At 46.0% G+C, this 21,600-nt stretch overlaps 1 protein-coding gene across 10 annotated transcripts in view; it reads right to left on the bottom strand.

The window, feature by feature from the left end:
* Positions 1-5,944: 5,944 nt before the first annotated feature.
* The window catches only part of CYRIB (CYFIP related Rac1 interactor B), a 130,100-nt gene continuing 114,444 nt past the window's right edge, over positions 5,945-21,600 (bottom strand). For all 10 annotated transcript variants that reach the window (XM_072151188.1, XM_072151194.1, XM_072151190.1 and 7 more), the window contains 9 exons: positions 18,133-18,254; positions 17,801-17,906; positions 15,824-15,960; positions 15,392-15,469; positions 14,841-14,957; positions 14,326-14,405; positions 12,457-12,583; positions 11,648-11,718; positions 5,945-6,870 (listed from right to left, as the gene is read on the bottom strand). In XM_072151188.1, the coding sequence (XP_072007289.1) occupies positions 6,807-6,870; positions 11,648-11,718; positions 12,457-12,583; positions 14,326-14,405; positions 14,841-14,957; positions 15,392-15,469; positions 15,824-15,960; positions 17,801-17,906; positions 18,133-18,254 (902 nt within the window). In that variant the 3' untranslated portion in view covers positions 5,945-6,806. The remainder of the gene's footprint in view (positions 6,871-11,647; positions 11,719-12,456; positions 12,584-14,325; positions 14,406-14,840; positions 14,958-15,391; positions 15,470-15,823; positions 15,961-17,800; positions 17,907-18,132; positions 18,255-21,600) is intronic.

The raw sequence follows: 21,600 nt of genomic DNA, 5'->3' as shown, positions 1-21,600 counted from the left end.
GGATATTGGTAATTTCCTGTACTTTAGTCCTAGGCTACAATAATCAGCTGTAACAGTTATCACAGGCGTCTGTAATGAAGCTTTAGGGTTATTCCTGGTTCTTATGACAATCCAACATTTTTAAAATCCAATTGTCACAGAGACCAAAAAAGTTCTGGCTGGGATTACAATGATAAAATATACAGTTCCGACTTACATACAAACTCAACTTAAGAACAAACCTACAGACCCTATCTTGTATGTAACCCGGGGACTGCCTGTACTGAAATCTATCTATCTCATATCTATCTATCTCCTATCTATCTCATATCTATATCTATCTATCTCCTATCTATCTATCTATCTCCTATCTATCTATCTATCTCTCCATCTCATATCTATCTATCTATCTATCTATCTATCTCCTATCTATCTATCTATCTATCTATCTATCTATCTATCTCCTATCTATCTATCTATCTATCTATCTATCTATCTATCTATCTCCATCTCATATCTATCTATCTATCTCTCCATCTCATATCTATCTATCTATCTATCTATCTCATGTCTATCTATCTATCTATCTCATATCTATATATCTATCTCCTATCTATCTCATATCTATCTATCTATCTCCTATCTATCTCATATCTATCTATCTATCTCTCCATCTCATATCTATCTATCTCCTATCTATCTATCTATCTATCTATCTATCTATCTATCTATCTATCTATCTCATATCTATATATCTATCTATCTATCTATCTATCTCCTATCTATCTCCTATCTATCTCCTATCTATCTATCTCTCCATCTCATATCTATCTATCTCTCCATCTCATATCCATCTCATATCTATCTCCTATCTATCTATCTCCTATCTATCTATCTATCTCATATCTATCTCCTATCTATCTATCTATCTATCTCATATCTATCTATCCATCTCCTATCTATCTATCTATCTATCTCCTATCTATCTATCTCCTATCTATCTATCTATCTATCTATCTATCTATCTCTCCATCTCATATCTATCTATCTGTCTATCTATCTATCTCCTATCTATCTATCTATCTATCTATCTATCTATCTATCTATATATCTCTCTCCATCTCATATCTATCTATCTATCTCTCCATCTCATATCTATCTATCTATCTCTCCATCTCATATCTATCTATCTATCTATCTATCCATCTCATATCTATCTATCTATCTATCTATCTATCCATCTCATATCTATCTATCTATCCATCTCATATCTATCTATCTCATATCTATCTATCTATCTCCTATCTATCTATCTATCTATCTCATATCTGTCTATCTATCTATCTCCTATCTATCTATCTCATATCTATCTCTCTATCTCATATCTATTTATCTATCTATCTATCTCTCCATCTCATATCTATCTCATATCTATCTCATATCTATCTATCTATCTCCTATCTATCTATCTCCTATCTATCTCATATCTATCTATCGATCTCCTATCTATCTCATATCTATCTATCTATCTCCTATCCATCTCATATCTATCTATCTCCTATCTATCTCCTATCTATCTATCTATCTCCTATCTATCTCATATCTATCTATCTATCTCCTATCTATCTATCTATCTATCTATCTCCTATCTATCTATCTATCTCCTATCTATCTATCTATCTATCTCCTATCTATCTATCTATCTCCTATCTATCTATCTATCTCCTATCTATCTATCTATCTCCTATCTCCTATCTATCTATCTATCTATCTCCTATCTATCTATCTATCTCCTATCTATCTATCTCCTATCTATATATATATATATCTCATATCTATCTATCTCCTATCTATCTATCTATCTATCTATCTCCTATCTATCTATCTATCTATCTATCTATCTCCTATCTATCTATCTCCTATCTATCTATCTATCTCCTATCTATCTATCTCCTATCTATCTATCTCCTATCTATATATATATATATCTATCTATCTCATATCTATCTTTCTCATATCTATATTTATCTCCTATCTACCTATCTATCTCATATCTATCTAATATTTCTCTATCCACCTAATATAATATCTACTGTGTTTCCCTGGTATGACTTTTGAGCCTATCTTTGAAATATAAGATCTATTAACAGACGGACACACATTAAACGGCTATATCTTCTGAACCGCAGTTCTGGTGTCATTTGAGGGTGCGTCAACTCAATGTTATCAGGCAAATCTCCTCTTCTCAGCTGTTGTGATGCATTTTAAAAACACACTCGTTATCTTCACATCTGAAAACACCCTCAAAGATGAGAATCTCCCTTTAAATTTAGCACAAGGATTATGTTCCTGGCTGCCACAGACACAGATATCCATTAATAAACTTATGATCGAGAAGAGTGATTTTCATATACAGCGCCCGCTCCTCACAGTAAATTTAACGGTGGATATATCTGTGCTTGTGGCACCTTAAACACAATCCTTTTGCAATATTAAAGGAGAGATTTCTTCTATAAAATGGCACCACAACTTTGTCTCTAGACCTCTATCTAGACAGCAGCATTAGCCTCTGAATGGTTCAGAATGATTAAGAAGATATTGCTGATTGGTCTGACCCCCTCTAGGCTGTTAGCTGAAGGCAGAATGGAGCAGGAGGAGGAGGGAGCTGCAGGGAAGAGGGAGCTGGCAGATGTAATGTGCTACAAGCAGCAACATGGACAAGAGGAGCTCGAGTAAGGAAAGTGCCATTGTTAGACATGAGGAATTGGGCCAATTGATTCTAAAGGCAAAATTAATTTGTTTTTGTTTTTCTGCTCCTTTGATTCATTATAAGTGGAATGGCATTTACATACAATCTTTATGTTATTTCTGTCACTTTTGCGCCACATTTTTTATTAATTAGATGGAGGATAGTAAATCATGCGGAATTACATCTGGACGCAGATGTAGAACTTAAGACTCCCGATGCAAGTGATGTTCTGAGAACGAGAGATTCCCGCATGTAATCACATGCGACAAAAAAAAAAAAAAAACGCAAAAAAGAAACAAAAGCAAAATATAAAAAATAAAAGATAAATCCCTATAAATTTCCTTTGCTTACACTGACACCTAGTGGCCGCACTATGTTATTGATTGCTTGTCCTATTATGATACAGCAGAGAACCAGTCTGTGAGGCTCATGCGTATGACCTCCATGCAGGGGCGTAACTACAGGGGTAGCAGCCATAGCAGCTGCTATGGGGCTCACAGTGTCAGGGGGCCCTGGCATCCAGGGTATTTGGTGTGAATATTCTCTGTGTGTATTTGTGATGTGTACTTGTTGTATATCGTCCTTTATGTATGTTTTTATAAGCTGCATGTATGTATATATGGTGTGTATATACTTCATGAATATTTTAAGTAAGTAAGGGGTAAATGGGGTCCCATACAGAAGTCCGATATGGGGCCCTGCCTTTCCTAGTTACGCCACTGCCTTCATGTAATACCCCCTGTAAGGGGGGCTGCTCCACACCTCTGTCGTGGCCATGCCCCACGTACAGGTCCTTACTTGATATAAAGAAGGACTGTTGGCAATACCAGACCCAGCCTTTGGACAAGGGTGGCGCTGTTTCTGGGAGAACACATGTCCATTACTGATGTATCTAAAGATATATCCCCACACACAGAGGGAGTGTGAATCAGCAGCCCCCCCCAGGACAGGTGTGGGGGGCCGCATGTCCTGCAGGTGGCAGCTATCACAACGCTGGTTTTTCCAGGTATCTTTACAGTCCATGATGTATTATTAGATCTTTGGTTGATATCCAGAAACAGATGCAGATTTACATATTCACCGGCGCCTGGAATAAATGTATGCAGCGAGGATGCCAGCTGTGCCCAGATGCCAGGGCGGGGGGGGGGGGGGGATCCGCAGAGTCAGAGAGACGTCTGGGGAGAGCAGAAAATAAATGTATCACGGAGAGATAGAAAAGCGGCCGCCCACTAATTCCCAACACTGAAGCCTTTGTCAAGCAAGATAAAAAGATACCGTAAGTACGGAAAGTAGTCAGACCCCGTTACATTTTTCACTCTGTTTCATTGCAGCCAATTGGTGAATCAAAAGTCTTCCCCCATCCCCAAAAAACAGAAATATAGATATTTTTGCTAATTTATCTAACAAGAAAAGTTGAAATATCACAGTCTTCAGACCCTTGGCTGTGACTCTCATATATAACTCATATGCTGTCCATTTCCTTCTGATCCTCCTTGAGATGGTTCTACTCCTTCATTGGAGCCCAGCTGTGTTTATTTAAACTGATTGGACTTGATTAGGAAAGGCACAAACCCGTCTACAGAAGACCTCACAGCTCACAGTGCATGTCAGAGCACATGAGAATCATGAGGTCTAAAGGAACTGCCCAAGGAGCTCAGAGACAGAATTGTGGTAAGGCACAGATCTGACCAAGGTTACAAAACTATTTCTGCCGCACTCAAGGTTCCTAAGAGCACAGTGGCCTCCATAATCCATAAATGGAAGAAGTTTGAGATGACCACAACTCTTCCTCAACCCGGCCATCCAGCCAAACTAAGCAATCATAGGAGAAGAGCCTTGGTGAGAGAGGTAAAGAAGAATCCAGAAGATCCCTGTGTCTGAGCTCCTGAGATGCAGTAGGGAGATGGGAGTAACCCATCACTGCAGCCTCCAGCAGTCGGGGCTTTATGGCAGATTCTGGAAGACAGTGTATCCCTTCTAAAGATACAATACAGAGGGCACTGCAGGGTGACAAGACTCTATGGCGGACATGTACCTGTATTTTCACCAGTTTTCTTTTTTTTTCTTTTTGTGCCTCTTTGGGATTATTTGCAGATTTTGATTTCCTGGGAATTGGCAGATCTTCATATAGCCGGGCCCCACATGAAGATCGCCGCTATACTGGCCTCTGACTTCTTCTCCCCAAGTCTGCGTCTTCTCCTCTTCCAACCCGCGCACACACCATGATGTGGCAGGGGCTCTGCTGTGGACATTTCTTTAAAGGGGAGCCAGTAGGGCTGTGGTGGTGTCAGTCGGAGATCAGGCCTTGGGACACATGCTGGTTTAGACACTGGGGGGGCCCTAGCCTGGGGACTATGTGACACCTAATAATAATAATTCCTTTATTTATATAGCGCACACAGATTCCGCAGCGCTGCACAGAGTTTCCTAAATCAGTCCCTGTCCCCAATGGGACTCACAATCTAATCATCCTACCAGTATGTTTTGGAGTGTGAGAGGAAACAGGAGGACCCGGAGGAAACCCATCATCCAGGTTTATGCGGTTTTGTTGGTCTGGTGCGCAGGAGCAGGGGGGATAGCAGGACCTGGAAGCTGAGCCCCTGACATCTTGTACATTCCTGACAGCTCCCAACCGTGCCCACACACATCACATCCCTATAGTGATCCTCCTATAGAGTATGCAGCTCTCCCCCAATTAAGTGGACCCCCTTTTCCCCAATCTTAAGGATCTAGCATAAAAACTGGGAGTGTGGTCACTCATGGTTCAGAGAAGTGAGCCTAGCGGGTGTATGGATGCGGCTGCGCTTGTATGTGAACAGGAAATGCGGGTGTATGGATGCGGCAGCGCTGCGGGTGTATGGATGCGGCAGCGCGGCGGGGGTATGGATGCGGCAGCGCGGCGGGTGTATGGATGCGGCAGCGCGGCGGGCGTATGGATGCGGCAGCGCGGCGGGCGTATGGATGCGGCAGCGCGGCGGGCGTATGGATGCGGCAGCGCGGCGGGCGTATGGATGCGGCAGCGCGGCGGGCGTGTGGATGCGGCAGCGCTATGTGTGCTGCGCTTGTATGTGAACAGGAAATTTTTCCTTGCTTTCTAGACTAAATCAGGGATGTGTCATATAATCTAAAAAAATTAGAAAATGTAGAAAATAATCTAAACTATATACAAGTAAAAGAAAAAAACACCGAACAACAAGACCAAATCAGAGCCGAATGTAGAAAAATGAAAGCCGACTTTTATTATCTTTCCAGCCCCCCGTGTGACATGGACATGCATCCGGAATTCTGTTACGCACACATCACATTATTTTATATTAGTCGTCAAAGATTAAACATACAACAAACATCCTTACAAAAATGAGTCAAAATGCAACCTAAAAACTGTTTTGTTTTTTTTCTTCTTTCAAAAAAATCATTGTGCTGGGTACCAATGTTTTTTAATTTTTTTTACAACAGTTAATTTAAACATTTTTTTTTTTTCTTGGCTGCACACGGAAAAAGAAAGCGGCAAATAGAAACGAATTCTGCTCGTTTTTCTTTTTTTAATATAGAATTTTTTTTTTTTTTTTTAATGACAGCAGAAATCGGCAGTTCCGCCATGCAGTTTAAGCAAATATTAAATATTAGTTTATTTTTCTGGGGAAAAAAAAAAATTAAAACTTTAAAATATTTAGTTCAAGTCACAGAATTTCCTCCCCCCCCCCCCTTACACAAATGGGGGAGAAAAAAAACCAAAAACCTAATGCATAAATAGCTGCCACTGAAACGGCCATTTTGAAAAAAAGAAAAAAAAAAAAAAAAAAAAAGCTATCGCTGCCTCCCCAGGTTCGATTCCCAATGATTTTGGCACAAAAAGATTAAAAAAAAAAAGAAAAGAAAAAAGACATCAGAGCTTAAGAACAAGAACACAGATTTAAAAAAGGAAAAACGGTGCGAGTGATCGAGACCCGGAGGAGGGGAAATAAAACGGAGGGGGAAGCAGGACAGAAATGGGCATCACAATCACCGAAATCCTGGAGGTCTCAGTCACTGCACAATACTGTCTTGTGTCCACAGCAGATATGCACCGGCACCAGCGCTATTGCAGCATCGCCTTGATTTGCTTCGAGGTAGTCTCATCATTCAGATGCTTCGTTGTGTACCTGGGGAGGAGCGCAAAATAAGAAGAGACGTATAAGGGGAAATCCATAGGATAATGTTACAACAACAATAATCCTGTATTATACCCCAGAGCTGCACTCACTATTCTGCTGCTGGTGCAGTCACTGTGTACATACATGACATTACTTATCCTGTACTGATCCTGAGTTACATCCTGTATTATACCCCACAGCTGCACTCACTATTCTGCTGCTGGTGAAGTCACTGTGTACATACATGACATTACTTATCCTGTACTGATCCTGAGTTACATCCTGTATTATACCCCAGAGCTGCACTCACTATTCTGCTGCTGGTGCAGTCACTGTGTACATACATGACATTACTTATCCTGTACTGATCCTGAGTTACATCCTGTATTATACTCCAGAGCTGCACTCACTATTCTGCTGCTGGTGCAGTCACTGTGTACATACATGACATTACTTATCCTGTACTGATCCTGAGTTACATCCTGGATTATACTCCAGAGCTGCACTCACTATTCTGCTGCTGGTGCAGTCACTGTGTACATACATGACATTACTGATCCTGAGTTACATCCTGTATTATACCCCAGAGCTGCACTCACTATTCTGCTGCTGGTGCAGTCGCTGTGTACATACATGACATTACTTATCCTGTACTGATCCTGAGTTACATCCTGTATTATACCCCAGAGCTGCACTCACTATTCTGCTGCTGGTACAGTCACTGTGTACATACATGACATTACTTATCCTGTACTGATCCTGAGTTACATCCTGTATTATACCCCAGAGCTGCACTCACTATTCTGCTGCTGGTGCAGTCACTATGTACATACATGACATTACTTATCCTGTACTGATCCTGAGTTACATCCTGTATTATATCCCAGAGCTGCACTCACTATTCTGCTGCTGGTGCAGTCACTGTGTACATACATGACATCACTTATCCTGTACTGATCCTGAGTTACATCCAGTATTATACCCCAGAGCTGCACTCACTATTCTGCTGCTGGTGCAGTCACTATGTACATACATGACATTACTTATCCTGTACTGATCCTGAGTTACATCCTGTATTATACTCCAGAGCTGCACTCACTATTCTGCTGCTGGTGCAGTCACTGTGTACATACATGACATTACTTATCCTGTACTGATCCTGAGTTACATCCTGGATTATACCCCAGAGCTACACTCACTATTCTGCTGCTGGTGCAGTCAATGTACATACATCACATTACTTATCCTGTACTGATCCTGAGTTACATCCTGTATTATACTCCAGAGCTGCACTCACTATTCTGCTGCTGGTGCAGTCACTGTGTACATACATGACATTACTTATCCTGTACTGATCCTGAGTTACATCATGTATTATACCCCAGAGCTGCACTCACTATTCTGCTGCTGGTGCAGTCACTGTGTACATACATGACATTACTTATCCTGTACTGATCCTGAGTTACATCCTGTATTATACCCCAGAGCTGCACTCACTATTCTGCTGCTGGTGCAGTCACTGTGTACATACATGACATTACTTATCCTGTACTGATCCCGAGTTACATCCTGTATTATACCCCAGAGCTGCACTCACTATTCTGCTGCTGGTGCAGTCACTGTGTACATACATGACATTACTTATCCTGTACTGATCCCGAGTTACATCCTGTATTATACCCCAGAGCTGCACTCACTATTCTGCTGCTGGTGCAGTCACTGTGTACATACATGACATTACTTATCCTGTACTGATCCTGAGTTACATCCTGTATTATACCCCAGAGCTGCACTCACTATTCTGCTGCTGGTGCAGTCACTGTGTACATACATGACATTACTTATCCTGTACTGATCCTGAGTTACATCCTGTATTATACCCCAGAGCTGCACTCACTATTCTGCTGCTGGTGCAGTCACTGTGTACATACATGACATTACTTATCCTGTACTGATCCTGAGTTACATCCTGTATTATACTCCAGAGCTGCACTCACTATTCTGCTGCTGGTGCAGTCACTGTGTACATACATGACATTACTTATCCTGTACTGATCCTGAGTTACATCCTGTATTATACCCCAGAGCTGCACTCACTATTCTGCTGCTGGTGCAGTCACTTTGTACATACATGACATTACTTATCCTGTACTGATCCTGAGTTACATCCTGTATTATACCCCAGACCTGCACTCACTATTCTGCTGCTGGTGCAGTCACTGTACATACATGACATTACTTATCCTGTACTGATCCTGAGTTACATCCTGTATTATACCCCAGAGCTGCACTCACTATTCTGCTGCTGGTGCAGTCTCTGTGTACATACATGACATTACTTATCCTGTACTGATCCTGAGTTACATCCTGTATTATACCCCAGAGCTGCACTCACTATTCTGCTGCTGGTGCAGTCACTGTGTACATACATGACATTACTTATCCTGTACTGATCCTGAGTTACATCCTGTATTATACCCCAGAGCTGCACTCACTATTTTGCTGCTGGTGCAGTCACTGTGTACATACATGACATTACTTATCCTGTACTGATCCTGAGTTACATCCTGTATTATACTCCAGAGCTGCACTCACTATTCTGCTGCTGGTGCAGTCACTGTGTACATACATGACATTACTTATCCTGTATTATACCCCAGAGCTGCACTCACTATTCTGCTGCTGGTGCAGTCACTGTGTACATACATGACATTACTTATCCTGTACTGATCCTGAGTTACATCCTGTATTATACCCCAGACCTGCACTCACTATTCTGCTGCTGGTGCAGTCACTGTACATACATGACATTACTTATCCTGTACTGATCCTGAGTTACATCCTGTATTATACCCCAGAGCTGCACTCACTATTCTGCTGCTGGTGCAGTCTCTGTGTACATACATGACATTACTTATCCTGTACTGATCCTGAGTTACATCCTGTATTATACCCCAGAGCTGCACTCACTATTCTGCTGCTGGTGCAGTCACTGTGTACATACATGACATTACTTATCCTGTACTGATCCTGAGTTACATCCTGTATTATACCCCAGAGCTGCACTCACTATTCTGCTGCTGGTGCAGTCACTATGTACATACATGACATTACTTATCCTGTACTGATCCTGAGTTACATCCTGTATTATACCCCAGAGCTGCACTCACTATTCTGCTGCTGGTGCAGTCACTGTGTACATACATGACATTACTTATCCTGTACTGATCCTGAGTTACATCCTGTATTATACCCCAGAGCTGCACTCACTATTCTGCTGCTGGTGCAGTCACTGTGTACATACATGACATTACTTATCCTGTACTGATCCTGAGTTACATCCTGTATTATACCCCAGACCTGCACTCACTATTCTGCTGCTGGTGCAGTCACTGTGTACATACATGACATTACTTATCCTGTACTGATCCTGAGTTACATCCTGTATTATACCCCAGAGCTGCACTCACTATTCTGCTGCTGGTGCAGTCACTGTGTACATACATGACATTACTTATCCTGTACTGATCCTGAGTTACATCCTGGATTATTATCCAAAGGATCGCACTTACCCATTGGTCTTACTAACATAGTAAGAAGACCGCTCCCCCTAGCGGAGGCTGATGGAATAATTGTTATGATAACACTACAGCTATGCAGTGGTTTTGGAGCGAGTGCGCAGAATATTAGATGCAACAAAAACATAAGATGGATATTTAACTTTAAGGCAAGGAAAACGCTCCAGAATGGTAAACTGTAAAATTTACATTGGGCGGTCATAATGGGGTGACGCGCTGTAAAAGTTTTGGGCACAGTCTGTTCTCTCCGCTCTGGAACCACGCTCCATTACCTCTCGGCTCTCCAGTAAGCAGATGCTTCACATCAAGAGCGGAGGTGGTCGTGGGAAAAAGACGGAGAGAAGACTGCGGCGACTCCCACAGAAATTGAGGGAATTAGACGTCATGGGCTGCTGCCCCTATAACTCACAGACGCCCCCGTATATTACACCCGACCTTCACAGGCGCCCCCGTATTTCACACCCGACCTTCACAGACGCCCCCGTATATTACACCCGACCTTCACAGACGCCCCCGTATATTACACCCGACCTTCACAGACGCCCCCGTATATTACACCCGACCTTCACAGAAGCCCCCTGTATATTACACCCGACCTTCACAGACGCCCCCGTATATTACACCCGACCTTCACAGACGCCCCCGTATTTTACACCCGACCTTCACAGGCGCCCCCGTATTTTACACCCGACCTTCACAGACGCCCCCGTATATTACACCCGACCTTCACAGACGCCCCCGTATTTCACACCCGACCTTCACAGACGCCCCCGTATATTACACCCGACCTTCACAGGCGCCCCCGTATATTACACCCGACCTTCACAGGCGCCCCCGTATATTACACCCGACCTTCACAGGCGCCCCCGTATATTACACCCGACCTTCACAGGCGCCCCCGTATATTACACCCGACCTTCACAGGCGCCCCCGTATATTACACCCGACCTTCACAGGCGCCCCCGTATATTACACCCGACCTTCACAGACGCCCCCGTATATTACACCCGTCCTTCACAGGCGCCTAGATATTACACCCGACCTTCACAGGCGCCCGTATATTACACCCGACCTTCACAGGCGCCCCCGTATATTACACCCGACCTTCACAGGCGCCCCCGTATATTACACCCGACCTTCAGACGCCCAGGTACGAAGGCCGCGGCCCGGCCATGGAGACCACTGATCCTGCGCTGGGAATGACCTACCTGAGAGCGTTTAGAAGACCTTCTACACTGTTGGGGGGCTGCTCCTTGAGAACCTTAATGCAGCCTTTCATCTGAAAAAAGAAAAGCACCAAAGGGTCAGTACTTTGCCCCAATGTTACAGTCCGTGACCACAAATATAGGGAACCTCAAAGGTGAAGTCTAGGTTATAGAAACATCTTCTCTTCTACGTCTGCATTGTGGCATGCCTCAGTTATTCCTCATGGAAATTTAGCCCGGCTACATCTATGCGCGCCCGCCCAGCCCGGCTACATCTATGCGCGCCCGCCCAGCCCGGCTACATCTATGCGCGCCCGCCCAGCCCGGCTACATCTATGCGCGCCCGCCCAGCAAATGACTGCATAACAAATGTGAAGGCAGGGCAGATTATAAGATTTAGTGTCGCTAGGTATGTGATGCCTCGATGTGATGCTCCCCACTGGATGTGGCGATAGAAGCTGTGAAGGAAAGCTAATGCTTCTTTTCTCCTACAACTGAGTAAAAATGATTTCCAAAAAAATTGCTGTCTTGGCTTTCCCGTCATCAAACCTTCAATTTCAGATCAGCGGTTTCTTGAGAAGGTGGTGGTCACGGTGGGGTGACCCTGAGCCGGCGCTGCCTGAGTGGCCGCCAGTGCGCCAGCTTACGCTGTCATTTCTGATCAGGTCTCCAGACAGCAGCGAGTCTTTGAGAACTTTCCTGCTGACTCGGTGTTTTGCTAATGGAGTACAGTGCGGGGACTGCTGGTGCTAATGCACTTCCTGGGGCCGGAGGAGACTCTGCTCTTTAATATTCAAAGAGAACAAACTTACATCAATCTTTGACGTTTTGGCGAAGGCTCCCACGGGATGCACATGGTCGTACAGGATGATGACTCCCACCATCACTCTCAGACAAAAGGACACAGTCTCCTCGTTTGTAAACCGACTCCTGTATTCCCTGGATGGAAAGAAATTATTTAAAAAATTTAAGATTTCACAAAACTCTGTTATATTCACAAATTATACACATATTCTGCACCAAATTATTTCATAAATTATATGCCCTGCAGAAAGAATTAGACATAGTCACAAGTTACAGACTTCCTGCTCTATGGCTATTGGCTGAAGCCGTATCTTACCGACTTCCTGCTCTATGGCTATTGGCTGAAGCCGTATCTTACCGACTTCCTGCTCTACGGCTGTTGGCTGAAGCCGTATCTTACCGACTTCCTGCTCTATGGCTGTTGGCAGGAGCCATATCTTACCGACTTCCTGCTCTATGGCTATTGGCTGAAGCCATATCTTATCGACTTCCTGCTCTACGGCTGTTGGCTGAAGCCGTATCTTATCGACTTCCTGCTCTATGGCTGTTGGCTGAAGCCATATCTTACCGACTTCCTGCTCTATGGCTATTGGCTGAAGCCGTATCTTACCGACTTCCTGCTCTATGGCTATTGGCTGAAGCCGTATCTTACCGACTTCCTGCTCTATGGCTGTTGGCTGAAGCTGTATCTTACAGACTTCCTGCTCTATGGCTGTTGGCTGAAGCCATATCTTACAGACTTCCTGCTCTATGGCTGTTGGCTGAAGCCGTATCTTACAGACTTCCTGCTCTATGGCTGTTGGCTGAAGCCATATCTTACAGACTTCCTGCTCTATGGCTGTTGGCTGAAGCCATATCTTACCGACTTCCTGCTCTATGGCTGTTGGCAGGAGCTATATCTTACAGACTTCCTGCTCTATGGCTGTTGGCTGAAGCCATATCTTACAGACTTCCTGCTCTATGGCTGTTGGCTGAAGCCATATCTTACAGACTTCCTGCTCTATGGCTGTTGGCAGGAGCCGTATCTTACCGACTTCCTGCTCTATGGCTGTTGGCAGGAGCCGTATCTTACAGACTTCCTGCTCTATGGCTGTTGGCAGGAGCCGTATCTTACAGACTTCCTGCTCTATGGCTGTTGGCAGGAGCCGTATCTTACCGACTTCCTGCTCTATGGCTGTTGGCAGGAGCTATATCTTACAGACTTCCTGCTCTATGGCTGTTGGCAGGAGCCGTATCTTACAGACTTCCTGCTCTATGGCTGTTGGCTGAAGCCGTATCTTACAGACTTCCTGCTCTATGGCTGTTGGCTAATGATGCATCTTACTGACCTTCCTGCTCGGCACCTATTGTCTGAAGCTGGATCTTACCAGCTACTTGCTCTAATGCAATTGGCCGAAGCTGTGCCTTACAAACTTCCATCTCTACTGCAACTGGCTGATGATGTATCATACCGACTTCCTGCTCTATAGCCATTGTGAAACTGTATGTTACTGGCATCCTAGTGTATGGCTGTTCGCTGATTCTGTATCTTACAGACTTCCTGCTCTATGACAAATGGCTGAATATGTATCCTACAGACTTCCTGCTCTATGGCTATTGGCTGAGGGAATCTTACCAACTTCCTGCTCTATTACAATTGGCTGAAGATGTATCTTACAGACTTCCTGCTCTATGGCTATTGGCTGAAGATGTATCTTACCGACTTTTGTACATTTAGAAGGCAGCAAACTTGAATTTTGCTTTAATTGAGCCCCATTTAATGGCTGCACATCATTATGATAACAAAGTTGCACCCACTTCTTATTTTACCTTTCAGAAACCACCAGTAAATATAACACAACAATAATACAGAAATGTTGAATAAGCGCAGAACTTACGGAGTTTCCAGCATTACCCGGCACACACTGGCCATGGTGCTTAGACAATCAGTGGTATTTTCTATAGGTAAGTTCTTGTTCTATAAGGGCAGGGTACATAGAGAAAGAAAAAAAAAAAAAGAAAAAACACAAATTTTAACCAACACAGAACCTGTAACCTACATTTTGATATTACTTTGGATATCCATTGTTGAAACAAGCAGCACCTCCTCTGGAGGACTCAACATGTCCATAGATGGTCAGCCATTCATTTGCTGTGTTATACCACATTTCCCCAGTAGTGGCCACTGCAGCAGAAACTGTTGGCTGCATGAAGCTTCCTCTGGTCTTAACAGAGTAATTCTAGTGTAGCTCCAAGCTTAAAGGGAATTATCAGTCCCCACCCCTGCTGATCCAGGGACATCTTTTTGAGTCCTCGGGGGTGGGTATCAATTGTGAGTCAATCGCTTGTCTTATCCATCAAGTGTGAATAATCAGCACAAAATTGCTTAGGTTGTCTTGTATTTAATCCTTACCTCCGATACAAACTTCGTTGTGGCGTCGCTTAAGGTTTTCAGCATGGGCGTGGCCTCTGCGTAAAATAATGACATTCTATTGGCCAGTTCATTATTGACTTCGTTTTCTCCCTCTGCCTATAAATAGAGGGGCGTGAGAGGGTTAAGCATTCTCTATATGGCAGATAACCAACATATTACTCCAATGTCTCTCCCCGTCAGGCCCACATACGGTCAGGCCCACATACGGTCAGGCCCACATACGGTCAGGCCCACATACGGTCAGGCCCACATACGGTCAGGCCCACATACGGTCAGGCCCACATACGGTCAGGCCCACATACGGTCAGGCCCACATACGGTCAGGCCCACATACGGTCAGGCCCAGCACTGGGGTCAGTACAGTCCATACAGACAATTGTGGTGCACATTATCCCATATCCACCGATTACAAGAAAACAACACCACCTATGGAGGTCCTCTTTGCACTAATGTACATGAGGTCCTATACCAAGAAGATGAAGATCAAAACCAGCCAGCATCTACCAGAAGGGGTCCGGGTGAATTCTTACCGGAACATTATTAATTCGCATACGGCTCAGGGTTCTTCTGTAATAGCTGAAGTCATTCTGTATAGCAGGATTTGTCATCTGGTGGGGGGAAAAAAACAACATGCAAAATAAGTATAATACATAATATTACATGATAAGGATAATAAAAATGCAAAAAATTAGAAATAATAACACAATGTGTGATATCAATGCGACTTTGTGCAGCTGGGGTTATGGATGAGCAGAGAATCTAAAATACCGCGCTGGAAAGATCCCTGTCCCGCTGATCCCAGGAGGTCGGACCCTCCGCAGTCAAACATTTATCCCCAATCACATTGATTTTTTTTTTTTTTGTAACATTTCGTATATACTCGAATATATGTGATAACCCCTTATAAAATACTCCATTCTAACCTGCTTGTAACAGCTGAGCTTGAAAAACATAGAACTTACCTTCAGCTCATCAAAGCGGAGAGTGAAGTGAAGGATTTCGGCAAACTGTTTGGCAAGAGCCTGCTCTCGCTCCAGGTGCTGTGTGGGGGAATAGGGAGTGCTGGTCAGTGCACCCAGGAGACCACGCAATGCCGCTTCTACACACACAGAAGAATAAAAAAACCATTTCACATATATGATACATGTATGACACCAGAATCCAAAAGGCATCAAATGCAAAGTCACTGTGTACATGGCATTACTGACCCCAGAGCTGCACTCACTATTCTGCTGCTGGTGCAGTCACTGTGTACATACATGACATTACTTATCCTGTACTGATCCTGAGTTACATCCTGTACTATACCCCAGAGCTGCACTCACTATTCTGCTGGTGGTGCAGTCACTGTGTACATACATGACATTACTTATCCTGTACTGATCCTGAGTTACATCCTGTATTATACCCCAGAGCTGCACTCACTATTCTGCTGCTGGTGCAGTCACTGTGTACATACATGACATTACTTATCCTGTACTGATCCTGAGTTACATCCTGTATTATACTCCAGAGCTGCACTCACTATTCTGCTGCTGGTGCAGTCACTGTGTACATACATGACATTACTTATCCTGTACTGATCCTGAGTTACATCCTGTATTATACCCCAGAGCTGCACTCACTATTCTGCTGGTGCAGTCACTGTGTACATACATGACATTACTTATCCTGTACTGATCCTGAGTTACATCCTGTATTATACTCCAGAGCTGCACTCACTATTCTGCTGCTGGTGGTGGAGTCACTGTGTACATACATGACATTACTTATCCTGTACTGATCCTGAGTTACATCCTGTATTATACTCCAGAGCTGCACTCACTATTCTGCTGCTGGTGCAGTCACTGTGTACATACATGACATTACTTATCGTGTACTGATCCTGAGTTACATCCTGTATTATACCCCAGAGCTGCACTAACTATTCTGCTGCTGGTGCAGTCACTGTATACATACATGACATTACTTACCCTGTACTGATCCTGAGTTACATCCTGTATTATACCCCAGAGCTGCACTCACTATTCTGCTGGTGGTGCAGTCACTGTGTACATACATGACATTACTTATCCTGTACTGATCCTGAGTTAGATCCAGTATTATACCCCAGAGCTGCACTCACTATTCTGCTGCTGGTGCAGTCACTGTGTACATACATGACATTACTTATCCTGTACTGATCCTGAGTTACATCCTGTATTATACCCCAGAGCTGCACTCACTATTCTGCTGCTGGTGCAGTCACTGTGTACATACATGACATTACTTATCCAGTACTGTTCCTGAGTTACATCCTGTATTATACCCCAGAGCTGCACTCACTATTCTGCTGCTGGTGGTGGAGTCACTGTGTACATACATGACATTACTTATCGTGTACTGATCCTGAGTTACATCCTGTATTATACCCCAGAGCTGCACTAACTATTCTGCTGCTGGTGCAGTCACTGTGTACATACATGACATTACTTACCCTGTACTGATCCTGAGTTACATCCTGTATTATACCCCAGAGCTGCACTCACTATTCTGCTGGTGGTGCAGTCACTGTGTACATACATGACATTACTTATCCTGTACTGATCCTGAGTTACATCCTGTATTATACTCCAGAGCTGCACTCACTATTCTGCTGCTGGTGCAGTCACTGTGTACATACATGACATTACTTATCCTGTACTGACCCTGAGTTACGTCCTGTATTATACTCCAGAGCTGCACTCACTATTCTGCTGCTGGAGCAGTCACTGTGTACATACATGACATTACTTATCCTGTACTGATCCTGGGTTACATCCTGTATTATACCCCAGAGCTGCACTCACTATTCTGCCTCTGGTGCAGTCACTGTACATACATGACACAAATATAATATTAGACTACAGAGTTCAAACAGTCATAATATTAATATGATGTGTAACAGTGCGGAGCGTTACCTAGTCTTTGAGAGAATTCATAGAACTTCTTTAGTTTGCCGACTAGAGGCACCACGGCCCCCCAGGCTTTCTCCTGTAACTTTTCATCAGTAGCATGTTGTATCGCCTGCAGGGGAAGAACCCAAAAAGTAACACAAGAAACACAAAAAGACAAACACACCAATGGCTGAATGACCGTCGTATGGTGACCACAAAAATCTACCCATCATCCCTACGGATCTCCTGGGCGTAAAGGGCACCGCAATAGGACACGTGTTAGAACTATAGCAAAGTGTAGAATGCAGCTTTGGATGGGATTGGAGTAAAGAGGAGTAGAAAAGACCATAACTTACCTCTCGGATCTCCAGGCCCGCTCCTCTGTACGACTGCAAGTCATCCAGGATTCCTTCTGCGTCCTTTAATACTACATTCACCTGGTTATAAATATCTTTCTCGGATTCTGTAGGTTGAGCATCTAGACGGCAGGAGATTATAATCATCGTTAAGAGAGAAGCGAATCAGGAGGAGGTAACAGAGAGAAGCAGAGCAAGCGACTGACTACACAGGGACCTCGTTATGCCGCAATGCATTATGGGATTGTCCACTTTGGATCAGCCATTGCATAACACGGTGATCATCCGAATCCCCAGAGGGGACAACCCCAATATCACCTCCATACGACCTAAATCAGGCAGATGCAAAGTGGAAAATTGTGTGGGCGGGGCCATATAATTATACAATGTATTCATAGTATCATAGCTTATACGGTTGAAAAAAAGACGCATGTCAATCAAGTTCAACCAAGGAAGGGATTGGATGAAAAGGATTTAGGGGAAACAATTCTATATAACAGAACCATCTATGTTAATTAGGTGTAAAAAGGCATCTAGACCCTTCTTGAAGCTCTCTGCTGTCCCTGCTGTGACCAGCGCCTGAGCTCTCTGCTGTCCCTGCTGTGACCAGCGCCTGAGCTCTCTGCTGTCCCTGCTGTGACCAGCGCCTGAGCTCTCTGCTGTCCCTGCTGTGACCAGCGCCTGAGCTCTCTGCTGTCCCTGCTGTGACCAGCCCCTGAGCTCTCTGCTGTCCCTGCTGTGACCAGCGCCTGAGCTCTCTGCTGTCCCTGCTGTGACCAGCGCCTGTGCTCTCTGCTGTCCCTGCTGTGACCAGCGCCTGAGCTCTCTGCTGTCCCTGCTGTGACCAGTGCCTGAGCTCTCTGCTGTCCCTGCTGTGACCAGCGCCTGAGCTCTCTGCTGTCCCTGCTGTGCCCAGCGCCTGAGCTCTCTGCTGTCCCTGCTGTGACCTGCGCCTGAGCTCTCTGCTGTCCCTGCTGTGACCAGCGCCTGAGCTCTCTGCTGTCCCTGCTGTGACCAGCCCCTGAGCTCTCTGCTGTCCCTGCTGTGACCAGCGCCTGAGCTCTCTGCTGTCCCTGCTGTGCCCAGCGCCTGAGCTCTCTGCTGTCCCTGCTGTGCCCAGCGCCTGAGCTCTCTGCTGTCCCTGCTGTGCCCAGCGCCTGAGCTCTCTGCTGTCCCTGCTGTGACCAGCGCCTGAGCTCTCTGCTGTCCCTGCTGTGACCAGCGCCTGAGCTCTCTGCTGTCCCTGCTGTGACCAGCGCCTGAGCTCTCTGCTGTCCCTGCTGTGACCAGCGCCTGAGCTCTCTGCTGTCCCTGCTGTGACCAGCGCCTGAGCTCTCTGCTGTCCCTGCTGTGACCAGCGCCTGAGCTCTCTGCTGTCCCTGCTGTGACCAGCGCCTGAGCTCTCTGCTGTCCCTGCTGTGACCAGTGCCTGAGCTCTCTGCTGTCCCTGCTGTGACCAGCGCCTGAGCTCGCTGCTGTCCCTGCTGTGACCAGCGCCTGAGCTCGCTGCTGTCCCTGCTGTGACCAGCGCCTGAGCTCTCTGCTGTCCCTGCTGTGACCAGTGCCTGAGCTCTCTGCTGTCGCTGCTGTGACCAGCGCCTGAGCTCGCTGCTGTCCCTGCTGTGACCAGCGCCCGAGCTCTCTGCTGTCCCTGCTGTGACCAGCGCCCGAGCTCTCTGCTGTCCCTGCTGTGACCAGCGCCCGAGCTCTCTGCTGTCCCTGCTGTGACCAGCGCCCGAGCTCTCTGCTGTCCCTGCTGTGACCAGCGCCCGAGCTCTCTGCTGTCCCTGCTGTGACCAGCGCCTGAGCTCGCTGCTGTCCCTGCTGTGACCAGCGCCTGAGCTCGCTGCTGTCCCTGCTGTGACCAGTGCCTGAGCTCTCTGCTGTCCCTGCTGTGACCAGTGCCTGAGCTCTCTGCTGTCCCTGCTGTGACCAGCGCCCGAGCTCTCTGCTGTCCCTGCTGTGACCAGCGCCTGAGCTCTCTGCTGTCCCTGCTGTGACCAGCGCCTGAGCTCTCTGCTGTCCCTGCTGTGACCAGCGCCTGAGCTCTCTGCTGTCCCTGCTGTGACCAGCGCCTGAGCTCTCTGCTGTCCCTGCTGTGACCAGCGCCTGAGCTCTCTGCTGTCCCTGCTGTGACCAGCGCCCGTGCTCTCTGCTGTCCCTGCTGTGACCAGCGCCCGAGCTCTCTGCTGTCCCTGCTGTGACCAGCGCCTGAGCTCTCTGCTGTCCCTGCTGTGACCAGCGCCTGAGCTCTCTGCTGTCCCTGCTGTGACCAGCCCCTGAGCTCTCTGCTGTGACCAGCGCCTGAGCTCTCTGCTGTCCCTGCTGTGACCAGCGCCTGAGCTCTCTGCTGTCCCTGCTGTGACCAGCGCCTGAGCTCTCTGCTGTCCCTGCTGTGACCAGCGCCCGTGCTCTCTGCTGTCCCTGCTGTGACCAGCGCCCGAGCTCTCTGCTGTCCCTGCTGTGACCAGCGCCTGAGCTCTCTGCTGTCCCTGCTGTGACCAGCGCCTGAGCTCTCTGCTGTCCCTGCTGTGACCAGCCCCTGAGCTCTCTGCTGTGACCAGCGCCTGAGCTCTCTGCTGTCCCTGCTGTGACCAGCGCCTGAGCTCTCTGCTGTCCCTGCTGTGACCAGCGCCTGAGCTCTCTGCTGTCCCTGCTGTGACCAGCGCCTGAGCTCTCTGCTGTCCCTGCTGTGACCAGCGCCTGAGCTCTCTGCTGTCCCTGCTGTGACCAGCGCCTGAGCTCTCTGCTGTCCCTGCTGTGACCAGCGCCTGAGCTCTCTGCTGTCCCTGCTGTGACCAGCGCCTGAGCTCTCTGCTGTCCCTGCTGTGACCAGCGCCTGAGCTCTCTGCTGTCCCTGCTGTGACCAGCGCCTGAGCTCTCTGCTGTCCCTGCTGTGACCAGCGCCTGAGCTCTCTGCTGTCCCTGCTGTGACCAGCGCCTGAGCTCTCTGCTGTCCCTGCTGTGACCAGCGCCTGAGCTCTCTGCTGTCCCTGCTGTGACCAGCGCCTGAGCTCTCTGCTGTCCCTGCTGTGACCTGCGGCTGAGGAAGGCTATTCCACAGATTGACAGTTCACCCTTACAACCAAATTTTATTGCTCAACTTTTAAAAACAAAAATATATATAAAAACAACTTTGCAAATAGTCTCTATTAAAAAATCTCCTACTGTTTTCTATGGCTGATACATTGCAGACCTGTGCTTCCATAGTAACAGACTACAAACAAGCCTTGTGTAGTCTGACTCTGCTTTCATACTCCTTTTCCCTACATTTTCCTTCTTACATGAAGAAGGGAAACAGTAGGGAGAGGAACGGTAGGATCAGGCTAGGCAGGTTTTGCTTGTTTCCATAAAAACACATTGCTTTGCATAGAAGCTGCAAAAACAAAAATTGGTAGATTTTTGTGGGAAGGCTATGTGCAAAATTGTTTTGCTTTTTCATTGTAAATGCTTGAAAGCCATAAAAAA

This window comes from Engystomops pustulosus, chromosome 5 (genome assembly GCF_040894005.1).
Source record: "Engystomops pustulosus chromosome 5, aEngPut4.maternal, whole genome shotgun sequence".
Classification (NCBI taxonomy): domain Eukaryota; kingdom Metazoa; phylum Chordata; class Amphibia; order Anura; family Leptodactylidae; genus Engystomops; species Engystomops pustulosus.
The sequence above is the reverse complement of the archived record's forward strand: the minus strand, read 5'-3'. Positions and strand labels throughout refer to the sequence as shown.